Genomic DNA, 13,003 nt, shown 5'->3' on the forward strand with positions numbered 1-13,003 from the left:
GAAGCCTCACACTGGTGGTAGGCTGGGTATATCTTACCAAGGGGAAAAGGCTGGTGCTTGATCAGCACTGAAGGCCTTTAGCAGGTGTCAGGGTCCCCAAGCAGGCCCTGCTCACCTCCCCCACCCCACCTTCCCGGAAGAAGACAAAAGGTGGGCCCTGCCTGCTGGGGGAGAGGACGGATGAGCCACCTGGGTTGGTTTGACTTTGACCCAGTTCTCCAGGCTAGTTATGGCTTGGAAGTGTTTGACTTCCGTAGAGGAAGTTTTTATTTTATTACAGACCCTGAAGCAGACACAGGCTCATGTGGAGTGGGTTTCACAGGCACCGGGGTTATTTTAATGCCAGGCTAGAGTGGGTTCCTCGCATATCCCACTCCCCACCCAGGCAGTAGGGACTCTATGCCTGCTACAGGGTCCCTTAGCTCCAAAGGACTGGACCACTGCTTGTCTTAAAAGCAGCAGAGAAGTTGTTGCAGCAGAACTGTGTCTGACCTTACAGAAGGGGTTGGGGAGGGGTCCTCCCATGTCTGATGGGCTGGGTCTGGACCAGAGAAGTATCAGACACCTAAGGGTGTTGCGTGAGGAAACCCTGGCAACACTCCTCAGTGGCCGAGGTGATTCAGGCCTGTGCAGCCCTGAGGAGCCCCTTGGAGTAGTTTCTGGGTGCATCCTGAGGCACTCCAGGGCCTGGGAGCAGGTGCTTCCCTCAGCCCTGAACTGTGGCACAGGCTGTGTCTGTGTGTGTGGCCTTCCTGCCATTCACTTCCAGCCCCTGCCTGAGCAGTGCATTTCCTATCCTGTGGCAAACTTGGAGGAGAGAAACTTTAGATGTTTAAAAGCTGCCAGTGCAACAGAAAAAAATGCAAGACCTTGAAGAAAAGCACTTCCAGGGCAAGGTGGCCCAGTGCCATGCAGTCCCATTGGTTCTGACAGACTCTCCAGGGTTCTGTAGGCTCATCTGGGAACTTACATATACCACTTTGTGCTGGTTAGTGCCTGTATTAAAAAAATAAAACACTGGCACAGTAGTCTAATGGCTAAAGTCCTCGCCTTGCATGCGCCAGGATCCCATATGGGTGCCAGTTCATATCCAGCTGCTCCACTTCACATCCAGCTCCCTGCTGGGACCTGGGAAAGCAGTAGAGGATGGCCCAAGGTCTTGGAACCCTGCACCTGTGGGGGAGATCTGAAAGAAGCTCCTGGCTCTTGGCTTTAGATCGGCTCAGCTCCAGCTGTTGTGGCACTTGGGGTTTGAACCAGCCGACAGAAGGTCTTTCTCTCTGACTGTGTTTCTGTATAGCTGCCTTTCCAATATATAAATCTTAAAAAAAAAAAAAAAAAAAAAGAAAAAGGCTGAGAATCTTCCAGGATCCACAAATACTTTTTTTTTAAAAAAAAGATTTATTTATTTATTGGAAAGTCCGATATACACAGAGGAGGAGAGCCAGAGAGGAAGATCTTCCGTCCGATGGTTCACTCCCCCAAGTGAGCCGCAACGGCCGATGCTATGCCGATCCCGAAGCCAGGATCCAGGAACTTCTTCCGGGTATCCCACATGGGTGCAGGGTCCCAAGGCTTTGGGCCGTCCTCAACTGCTCTCCCAAGCCACAAGCAGGGAGCTGGATGGGAAGTGGAGCTGCTGGGATTAGAACCGGCGCCCATATGGGATCCTGGCGCGTTCAAGGCAAGGACCTTAGCCGCTAGGCCACGCCACCAGGCCCTACAAATACTTTTAAAGTGGTCATGTTGAAATCTCTGCTCCCGTTCTCTGCATTGTGCTCAGCAGGTGCATGGGACCTATCTCCCATAGGAAAGTCTCTGTGATGTTGAGATGAGAGCTTCTTGTAGAGAAGCTGAAAGGTGTGAGCTGACTTTGGTAGAGAATAGCTGTGGCATGCCTCCCAAATGGCCTCTGGCCATGTGATGCTGCATGGAAGGGCTGTGAGCACCTGTTATCCTGGATTGTATATGTTATACTAAGGCAATAGTAACTGCATGACGCAGGGATTCCCTGTGTAGATGTGGGCTTGCACTCTATGCTTATAGGACATGCGCAGTTCCCATGCTAACACTTCTGTGGGACCTCACACGGGGATGCTTTTTCCCCAGCTATGTCTGTCCTTCCGGAGAGGGGGAGTGAGCATCCACGTGGGCTGTATGAGGCCCCATGCAGTCATTTGATCTGGCCCTGCCAAGTCAATCACATCAGGATTCTAATTTCAATAAATCAAAGCAAATTAAAAAAAAATTATTCGTATGAAAGGAAGCGTTACACAGAGAGAGGGCATGAGTGAGTGATCTTCCATCTGCTGAGTCCCTCACCAGATGACTGCTACCACCTGGGGTGGGCCAGGCGGATGCCTGGAATTCCGTCTGGGTCTCCCACATTGGTGGCAGGGATCTGCTGCTGCTTTCCCAGCTGCACCAGCAGGGAGGTGGATCAGAAGCGAAACAGCCTAGACTCATACCAGGATGCAGTGGGGGTGTTGACATCATAAGCTTTTTTTTTTTAAAAGAGTTACTTATTTTTATTACAAACTCAGATATACAGAGAGGAGGAGAGACAGAGAGAGGAAGATCTTCCATCCGATGATTCACTCCCCAAGTGAGCGCAACGGCCGATGCTATGCTGGTCCGAAGCCAGGAGCCAGGAACTTCTTCCAGGTCTCCCACGCAGGTGCAGGGTCCCAAGGCTTTGGGCCGTCCTTGACTGCTTTCCCAGGGCTCAAGCAGGGAGGTGGATGTGAAGTGGAGCTGCTAGGATTAGAACTGGTGCCCATATGGGATCCTGGCGCATTCAAGGCGAGGACCTTAGCAGCTAGGCCACGCTGCCAGGCCCGACATCATAGGCTTTTAACTGCTAGATCACAGCACCAGCAGGCTAATTGAGCTGATAATTTCATATGGCTTGCGAGTGATGTTATAAATATCCAGATGGCCTTGACAGAAGAAGGGTTCTTCACCCTTGCCTTAGAGACACAGAAGTCAGGGTGTGTACTGGGTGTGGGCCTTGTTGCCTAGGAGTCAGCACCTCCACCTTTTGGGCAGGGAGCAGGGCTGTGGGCTGGTCACTGGCCTCAAAGTCATGAGGTCCCAGGAACTAACTTCGGCCTGGAACGAGCCATTTTTGTTTAATTGATTTTATGTAAATAGCTTATAGAATGCCTTAAACCATGTTTTCTCAATGTTTGTGTGTTCATATACATTTTAAAATAATTATTTTGGGCCTGGTGCAATGGCCAAACAATAAATGCAGTGAACCAGCAGACTGAAGACCTCTTTCTGTCTTCCTTCTCCCTCACCACCCAGAACTTTTACAAGCAAATAATTTTTTTCCCTAAAGATTTATTTATTTTTATTGGAAAGACAGATCAGATTTACAGGGGAGAAAGACAGAAATAAAGATCTTTAATCCTTTGTTTTTTTTTTTCCCCCAAATGGTGGCAGTAATCAGAGCTCAGCCAATCTGAAGCCAGGAGCGTCTTCCAGGTCTCCCACACGGTTGCATGGTCCCAAGGCTTTGGTCCATGCTTCACTGCTTTCCCAGGCCAGGGAGCTGGATGGGAAGGGGAGCAGCCTGGATGTGAACGGGCTCCCAAAAGGGATCCTGACACCACAGGTGGACAATTAGCCATATGTGCCACTGCACCAGCGCCAAATACACACAGTTTTTTTTTTTGTTGTTGTTCTAAGATTTATTTATTTTTATTCCAAAGGCAGATATATATAGAGAGAAAGATTTTCTGTCCAATAACTCACTCCCCAAGTGTGCTGCACCGATCAGAAGCCAGGAACAAGGACCCTCTTCTAGGTCTCCCACATGGGTGCAGGGTCCCAAGGCTTTGGACCGTCCTTGACTGCTTTCCCAGGCCACAAGCAAGGAGCTGGATGGGAAGCAGGGCTGCCGGGATTAGAACTGGTGTCCATATGGGATCCTGGCGCATTCAAGGAGAGGACCCTAGCACACAGTTCTTTGTGAATGTATTCATTAAATCTTTCTGCAGAGGGAGTAGAGAAAAATGAGAGAAGAAGAGGAAGAATAAAGTTTCCAAATGAATCTTCTGGGTTAGGCCCAATATTTGGCAATCACTTACTGCTCTAAGAAATTTTAAGTCTGGGGGTTGGTGTTGTGCAATTGCATTTTAAATCTCTGCCTGTGACACCAACATCCCATAGGCACTTGTTCAAGTCCTGGCTCCTCCTCTTCCCATCCAGCACATAGGAGACCCATACGAAATCCCAGGCTCCTGGCTTTGGTCCTGCCCAGCTCTGCCCTGACTATTGTGACTATTTAGGAACTGAACCAGAGGCTGGAAGAAGATCTAAGTCACTGTTTCCCTAACTCACCCTTTTCAAACTGAGGAAGGAGGGAGGAGAGGAAGAAAGGAAGGAATGATAAGTTTGCAACTTGGGTCTCGGGCTTCAGGACAGAGGGTTGGGGGCATGGGGTTGTCAGGAGCCCTGAGACCCGGTCTGTTCTCTAGGGGCTGCTGGTGCTGAGCCCTGTGTCTGCTGCTCCTCACGCAGGTACCCCTGAGTTCATGGCCCCTGAGATGTACGAGGAGCACTACGATGAGTCGGTGGATGTCTACGCCTTCGGGATGTGCATGCTGGAGATGGCCACCTCGGAGTACCCCTACTCAGAGTGCCAGAATGCTGCCCAGATCTACCGGAAGGTCACCTGCGTGAGTCTCTCCAAGCTCTTGTTAATAAGGATGCGGCCCTGGGCTCCGGGGCCACATGCTTGTATAGACCCCACAGTCACTGTGTTGGGAAGGAAGGGGGTGGCCGTGTCACAGATGAGGAAGATGAGGCTTAAGGGATGGTTGCTCGTGGCTTCTTAGTCAAGGGGTTGTTGTGGGCAGGGCTTGGTTTGCTGCCCCTTGGTACAGTGAGGCACCCCTGAAAGTGAGGCTGAGGAGGTGGGGACTCCAGCTGGGCCTCTAGCCACCTGTCCTCAGCGTCCTGTGCCTGGTCTGTTGCTGCTTCCCCCTCGTCTTTATTTTGGAACCATTCTGTTTGCTTTTTCACCAAATACTCGTCCCTAGCCAAGTGCATCTCTAGGAGGTTGCTGGCGTTGGGCTGCCCTAGAACCTTAATCCCTGTTTTGTTGTCACTGTGAGGTTTTATTTGATGAGATGACTTCAGCTGTACAAACAGACCTGCCTTGCTCTCCTCTGTAGCGGCCCCGCTGGGTGGGAGAACCAAACAGAGCATCCGGTCAGGATGGCCAGCTGGGCTTTTCCGTGCCAATTCCCACGCTAGGGCCAGGAAGGCCCCAGGGAGGTCCTTGGCTTCAGCCCCAGGTTCTCCTCACCCCTGGGTCCAGCCGGGGCGGCAGTGCTCTGCCTTGCTCAGCTCAGGCACCTGCAGATTCAGGTACTTGCAGCACATCCCTGAACATGGCTAGGCTCCGTACCTCCCACCCCTGAGCATGGCCAGGCTCCGTGTCTCACACCCCTGAACATGGCTAGGGCTCCGTGCCTCAGCCTGAGCCCTCCTGTATATGGTATGTGTTTCTCTTCTTTGGTTATGAATTCAGAATGACAGTTGCTTGATTGCTCTGAGCCCTTCCTGTGTGCACTGAGATCTAGAGGTAGCAGGCAGAGCCCAGGCCTGGGCCTAGGCCGCCAAACCGCAAGAGCAGCAGTGGGGTGTGTAGGCGGAAGCGAGAGGGGAAAATGAGATTTAGGAGTTTATTTGCCAGGTCTCGAGGGGTCACTGGGGTAGGCTGCAGTGGACAGGGGGAGTTGGGCTTCTTGATTGAACCATGGGCAGTGGCCTATGGTTTTTCAGCAGGGTACAGGGCTGGCACCAGGATCCGGGGCGCTGGCTGGATCGCTCCTGAGCCTGGGCAATGCTTTGTGTTCCTCATGTACAGGTCTGTCCTGTGCCAGGGGCCTGCTCCATGGTTATACTTCCACTTCCCTTCCTCCCTCCGTCTCTTTCTATTTGGGAAAATTCATGTTTTATGTCTTCTATTAAAAAAAAAAAAAAGAGGAGGAAATCAAAAGCTTTCCAAGGCTGAATCTCATTGGATGCCCTCAGTTACTTAAAACTCTCTAAAACTAATTGTCCTCCCCAGCCCCTCCCACCTCCTCAACAAACTAAGCAAATGCGACACTGCAGTGGAATACACCCTGCCCCACCCCTGCGTTGAGCACCTGTGTCTTACGGGGACGGTCAGGTGGGGTGGAGGAAGGGGGCTGCACTCTGGACACCTGGATGTTTGACTAAGGCTGGCCAGAGTGAGGCTGGCCTCATGTCCTCAGCCTGGTACCTGCCTGGTTCCCTCCCTGCCCTGGAAGCTGCCGGGCCTCGTCCTTGGCCAGCAGCTGTGACCACAATTAGCACCCTTGGCCCCTTAAGGAGCTGGTGTGGGGAAGGAAGGCTGCTCTGTGGGAGACACACAACCCACCACATAATCACTGGGCTGCTCCTGTGGCCTCCAGGCCAGCAGCAGCTGGCACGGAAGGGAGGACTTGCATCCAAGTTCTGGTCAACACCTTTCTTAGACTCCCGAGTGCTATATTTGAGGTGTTAACCCCGCTATCAAATTCTGCAGCTCAGGTGACACCAGCCCCAGCGTGTGTTGCTGCCCAGGAGATGGTCGTTATGGAGATGAGGATGGGAGCGGGTGCCTGAGCTAAGTGGCAGGGAACCATACCACTGGCCTTGGTGGTGAGGGGCAAGTCAGAGGGGTCCTGTGGTCTCTCCCCCCTCCTCCCCCCCGCTTGCGGTTTACTCCTTGTCCACTGTAGAGCATGGGGCTTGGGTGTGCTGCATCCAGGGACTCAGGGCACAGCCTCAGGGAGCGTCTCGTAGTGTCTTCTCTCAGCCCTCTCTCTGCCATCCTGTCCCTCTGGGACCCCAGCTTCATGTGTTCCTCTTGGACTGTTGCTTTATCGTGAGTTCCAAAGCGAGCAGAACAGAGCCTTTGCAGCCATCTTTCTCACTCTGCTGCAGGTCCCGTGGTTTACCCCTCCTGTCTGCAGCCCTCCATCTGCTTCTGTGGGTTTTCGTCTCTGGCTCCACATGGTTCTCTGTCAGTGTTGTTTCTGTCTGCTCCTGTCTCTTTAAGTACATGTATAGAGCCATAATGAGTTCTAGCAGTCCTCTCTGCAATGTCTCTCCCTTGCTGTTGAATCTATTTCTGTGGACTGATTTTCCTGCCAAGTCATGGGTCATATGCTTCTGCTTCTTGGCATCCAAGGGGACTTCAAAAGTTAATGGAAAAATGGAATTAAAAAGGAGTTTTTGTGGATGTGAAAAATTTTGAAATCCACACATAATATTTTTATGACAGTACATTTCTGTGAACGTTTTGCAAAACCTTGTGCCTGGGAATTTTTGATGGGATGCCATACGTGGCGTACAACATGTTGTGTACTGCCCTGTGTGAACTGTTGTATTTGACCCTGCATCTGTGGTCTGGTGTTTGAGGAGACGATGGCTTCTTATATTTGACCATCCATGTGTGGTCTGGTGTTTGAGGAGATCTTATGCAGATGCTGGGTTCCCTGTTTTGTGACATTTCAAGTCTCCCTTAACTCCACCCTTAACTCACAGACCCCAGCTCGCTGCATTTTGGTAGGCTAGCCTTGGAGCTGTTCCTAGCCAGCACGCTAGGCTGGGAGAAGCAGGCCCCAGGTGTCTCTGAGGCTGTGTCCCATGCTGCCAGCTTCCAGGATCTGAACTTGGCCATTTTCCAGTTTCCTTCCATCATGGCTGGAGGAGGGGGTGGTGGCACGGATGGCTTGGAGCCATTGCTGGTTGTTTGGTGACTTGGCTCTCTCCTCAGGGAATCAAGCCGGCCAGTTTTGAGAAAGTGCACGATCCAGAAATCAAGGAGATTATTGGAGAGTGCATCTGCAAAAACAAGGAGGAAAGGTAAGTTCTGAGTGGTTGCTGTTGGGTCCTGGACCTTTTTTTAAAAGGCAGATTTATTTATTTATTTATTTATTTACTAACTTACCTACCTACTTATTTATTTATTTAAAAGACAGAATGACACACAGAGAGATCACCCATCTGCTGGTGCACTCCTCATTGGCTGCAACAGCCAGGGCTGGGTTAGGCTGAAGCCAAGAGCCTAGAGCTCCCTCTGGGCCTCTCACATAGGTGCAGAGGCCTGGGTGCTTGGGCTGCCTTACATTGGTATTCTCAGGTGCATTGATAGGGGAGCTGGGTCGCAAGTGGAGCAGCTGGAAGTCAAGCCAGCACTCCTTTGGGATGCCAGCACAATAGGTGGCAGTTTGACTTGTTGTACCTTAGCCCCAACTCCAGCCCCGGATCTTTCTCCAGCTGATGCATATAGCCTGTTCCTGAGCAGAGAACTCAAGCCACATTGAGTGCTTGGGCACAGTGACTGCAGGATGGACAGCCCTCAGATGATGTCCTCTGGAGTCGGCTTCTGGAGATGTGTTTTTTCCTTTGCCAGGGACAGGCATTTAAGTGCCTGGGACTTGCCACCTTCATCCCCTTGGCTTGTTTGCAGCTTTCCGTGGTTGGGGAAGGGGTATAAGGGTCAACCTCAGGAGGTGGGTAGCGGGGACCTTGTCTATCCCCAGGGCATTAGGAAGCCTTTGCATGCTCCTGGATTGGCCTCAGCCGCCCTGTGTCTTCGCTGAGTTCCAGGTTGCCTATTTTGTGCGTCTGAGCAGCATGGCCATGGCGAGGCCCCCATGTAGGCCATTTTACTCCCCTGAGCAGACATAGCTGCCCCACCTGTGCAGCTGGAAAGGTTGGATATTTCTCTTCCCCACACATAAACCCATGTGACCACACAGCACCCTTGACAGTAATGAGGGGTGGTTGGCTGACGTCACGGCCCAACAGATGACCTGGCAGCCATGACGTGGGAGGAAGGCAGGCTGACAGTAAGGCTTGCTGTGTAACTATTCATGAGAGAGGAAGGCTGGGGTGTGCTTGGGTGGCAAAGCCACGTGGACCTCGGGCGTGGCAGTATCTGGTGCCTGGGCTTTAGCTCCTGGTGTGAAGTCTTCCTAGCTGACTGCAGGTTCTTGCTGACCTCGCACAGTGCCACCTCTGCCTTACAGTATACCTTCTCCACCCCTTTCTGTCTTACCTGCTCTCTCTCTCTCTGTGTGTCTCAGGATTTACTTATTTTTATTGTAAAATCAGATTTGCAGAGAGAAGGAGAGGCAGAGAAGGATATCTTCCATCCACTGATTCACTCCCCAAGTGGCTGTAATGGCTGGAGATGAGCCAATCTGAAGCCAGAATCTTCCTCTGGGTGGGTAGAGGGTCCCAAGGCTTTGGGCTGTCCTCTGCTGCTTTCCCAGACCACAGGCAGGGAGCTGGATGGGAAGTAGAGCAGCTGGGACATGAACTGGAGCCCAACTGGGATCCTGGTGGGTACAAAGCGATGACTTAGCCACTAGGTCATCACACTGGGCCCCTCAGCAGTCTCTCAACCTGTAGGAAACCTGCCTGGAAATGTTAGTCTCATCCAGAGGCAGGTGTCTCCATCTGCTGAGGGTTGGGGGCTCCCTGGCACATAGTGGGGCTGAACCTGGAGGGGCCAGGACGCTTTTGTCTTCACTGAATCTGATTAAGTGAGCATGTTGTTTTTATCAAGGCAGAAAAATAAGTCTTTTTAAAAAAGATTTATTTTATTTTTTCTTTAATAGGAAATTCAGATATACAGAGAGGAGGAGAGATAGAAAGATCTTCTGCCGATTGATTCACTCGCCAAGTGGCCACAATGGTCAGAGCTATGCCAGTCTGAAGCTAAGAGCCTGGGGCTTTTTCTGGGTCTCCCATGTGGTGGGTGCAGAGTCTCAAGGTTTTGGGCCATCCTCAACTGCTTTCCCAGGCCACAAGCAGGGAGCTGGAAGGGAAGTGGGGCCGCTGGGACACGAACCAATGCTTATATGGGATGCTGGCGCATGCAAGGCGAGGACTTTAGCGACTAGGCTTCCATGCCAGGCCCAGAAAAGAAGTCTTAAACAAGGTTTAGGGAGGCTCCATTCAGGTGGGAGCCAACCCTGTGGTACAGCAGATGAAGCCTCCTTCTGCAGTGCTGGCATCCCATGTGGGTGCTGGTTTGAGTTTCAAGTACTACATTTCTGGTCCGTTTCCCTGCTGATGTGCCTAGGAAGGCATCAGAAGATGACCCAAGGGCTTGAGTCATGGCACCCATGTGGGAGACCTGGAAGAAATTATTGCAGGGTGCAAGCACGATCATTCCAGACAAGTCTAAGGTTTATTAAGGCGTCTCTATTATCCAAGCTTGGTGAGAACAGGGCCCACTAAAGAAATAGCAAATTACAAGTCGATCTGGCAATGCAATCAGTCATAACCCCAAGAAAAATGAATGGTCATTACCCTGAAGTCCATCCGTTACGCTGATGACCTATGTCCCAGCTTCCCCAACAATATAAGGTATCCTAAGAGAGATACAACGAATAGCCTGGGTACACTTACAGAGCTGCAATACATTCACCTTTCCCTGGCTTCTCTGCCCCCATTCCACTACTGCTAGGCCTCACCTCTCCTGGAATTCTTGAAAGTACACACATTAGAAAAACAAAGCATCTTAGCTTTGTTGTCTTTACTGTCCCACCCAAGCAGTGAACAGAGGGTGAGGAATACAGACACACAGGGGCCATGCTCAGGGGCTACCTGTCGTCAGACTGTCCTCCGGAAGCCAGAGAGCAAGCAGGTACTGGGGAGACCAAGAGTGCCAGAAGCACACCGAGGGAGCAAGCCCCTGCTTATCCTGATCCTGTATAGGGGCTGGTGAGGGGAGTGGTTACACAACAGCATAATACCGCCCCCTCTCAGGTTCCAGGTGATGATAGGTGAGCATCACAGGTGGGCAGGAGGGGACACCTTGGGGCGTGGCTTCCAAGCTGTGACCCTCAACTAGCTGCCTACCTCACTACAAAAATCTGCTCCTGGCTGCGGCCTGGTCCAGCCCTGGCTGTTGCGGCCACTTAGATTAGTGAATTGGCAGATGGAGAGCCTCTCCTACTCTGGCTTCTACTCCCTTCCTTTCGCTCTGTTTGAAAATCTTCCTTTCAAAGAAATAACTCTTTCTAAGTCTCTATTCAGGTGACAGTCTTGTTGTCCCCTGGGTTTCTGGGATACAGTGCTTATGTTGGGAGCTGCCCGCGGGGCAGAGCCTGCCACCAGGCAGTAGAGTCAGACAGCCTCTGAAGGAGAAGGCTGTGCAGATCACAGCCTGGCGCCATGTGGCCGCCCGTGCCCTGCAGGCAAGTCGTGTAGGTGTGCCCTGTGTGTGACCGCTATCTCTCTGCAGGTATGAGATCAAGGACCTGCTGAGCCACGCTTTCTTTGCGGAGGACACGGGCGTGAGAGTGGAGCTGGCCGAGGAGGACCACGGCCGGAAGTCCACCATTGCCCTGAGGCTGTGGGTGGAAGACCCCAAGAAGCTGAAGGGCAAGCCCAAGGACAATGGCGCCATCGAGTTCACCTTTGACCTGGAGAAGGAGACTCCTGAGGAGGTGGCCCAGGAAATGGTAACTTGCTTGGCTTATGCTGCTGCCTGTGTAAGATAGGCCTGCTGGGATAGGCCTGCTGGGATAGGCCTGCTGGGATAGGCCTGCGGCGGGCCCAGGTATGGAACCGGGAGGAGCTCAGGAATTTGCACGGGAGGACTGCCCTGGGAGGACACTTCTTTTGCTTGTGTCTTTATGTTGGGGCTGATTTGGGATCTTTTGGTGCCTGTAGTTCAGGGGCATTGTGCTGGTGTGTTTCCAGGAAGAAGCATGCATTTCTCTTTGTTCCCCTTCTTGCTCTTTCCCTTCTCCTGTACCTCCGTCTGAAAGTGGAGCTGGGGCATCTGTTGCCCTCCTTCTGCCGAGGTATTCACCGGGCCTCTCAGAGGAGGCCTTCAGCTGACTTGGGGGAGAGACAGGAAGTGGAGCCAACGGCCACTGGTGAGGGAAGGGAGAATTAGGTGCGGGCCAGGGTGAGAGGAGAGGCTGCCCTTAACTGGGAACATTGCACCTCTTCGGTTTAGGGGGTTCTCGGCTGGCAAAGTCTAGGCACATGTTCTGTATTTGGGAAGTCACAGGCCTCCTATGCCCAGCTGTTCCGCAGCAATTCAGAGAAGGGATATTCAGCACCAAATGAGGGAAGTGATCATTGCTTGGAGTCTGTGGTGGGCGGGCAGGGCTGTGATGGACATGGAGAGCCCTGAGTGGAAGACTCAATTTCCTGGGGCTCTGCTGTCCAAGATGGCAACTCGCACATTCTGCTAGACAGAGCTACCATCGGGGGTGCTGTTAAAGTGGGGTGCAGGTGGGACTCATTTGCTGAATTGAGGGGGTCTGACTTGCACAGGTGGTGGCTGGAGTATAGATGGGAGTATAGTATAGATGGACAGGGGCTGCTCTGGTCACCTGGGTGGGGTGTGAGAGAGACTCAGCTGTCCATGTCAGTGGTGACAAAGATGGTCCATTTTAAACCACAAATCAGTCTACTGGATGAACAAACATGAGACTGGCCCTGAAATGGGCAGAGCACAAAGTGTCTGGTGAGGCTGTTGCAGGTGAAATAAATGGGAGAATGGCAGTAGCATGCTCGCAGCTTGCTGCAAAACCTCATTGTGGCTTCCCTCCAGCGTCTGCATCCTTTGCCCCATCTGCTGAAGGTGGTGCCTGTATGTTTCCCAGAATGGGGAGCAGGTGCAGTGAGTCCCTGGAGGGAGTTAGGGAAGCCACTCTGTGCAGGTGGGGATACTGAAGCCTGAGGGATATACGGGGAAGGGTGTGAGCCCTCAGTTTTGTCCACCCTGAGGACTCGGCTCCTCCTGTTCCCTTGGAAGGGGTAAGAGGTCAGCAGGTAGGGGGTTTTGGTTGTGCTGTGAGATCAGTGCTGAGAAAAAACCTCGTAGCCCTGACCCCCAGCAAGAGAGCACAAAGCCTCTTCATGACAGCGGAACGGCTGCCTCTGGCCCCACCTGGCCGCCTGAGGGACATGGACCTGAGGACAGAGCCGTAGACCTGTGTCC

General features: G+C 52.3%; 1 protein-coding gene across 1 annotated transcript in view; it reads left to right on the forward strand.

Annotated features, from left to right (window-relative positions):
- Positions 1-13,003, forward strand: part of WNK2 (WNK lysine deficient protein kinase 2) — a 106,444-nt gene that overhangs the window by 36,689 nt on the left and 56,752 nt on the right. Inside the window, exons 4-6 of the mRNA XM_040963625.1 lie at positions 4,528-4,685; positions 7,802-7,890; positions 11,288-11,507. Coding sequence (XP_040819559.1) covers positions 4,528-4,685; positions 7,802-7,890; positions 11,288-11,507 — 467 coding nt within the window. The remainder of the gene's footprint in view (positions 1-4,527; positions 4,686-7,801; positions 7,891-11,287; positions 11,508-13,003) is intronic.

Source organism: Ochotona curzoniae, unplaced genomic scaffold (assembly GCF_017591425.1).
Source record: "Ochotona curzoniae isolate NIBS_2020 unplaced genomic scaffold, NIBS_Ocur_1.0 scaffold_3208, whole genome shotgun sequence".
Lineage (NCBI taxonomy): Eukaryota > Metazoa > Chordata > Mammalia > Lagomorpha > Ochotonidae > Ochotona > Ochotona curzoniae.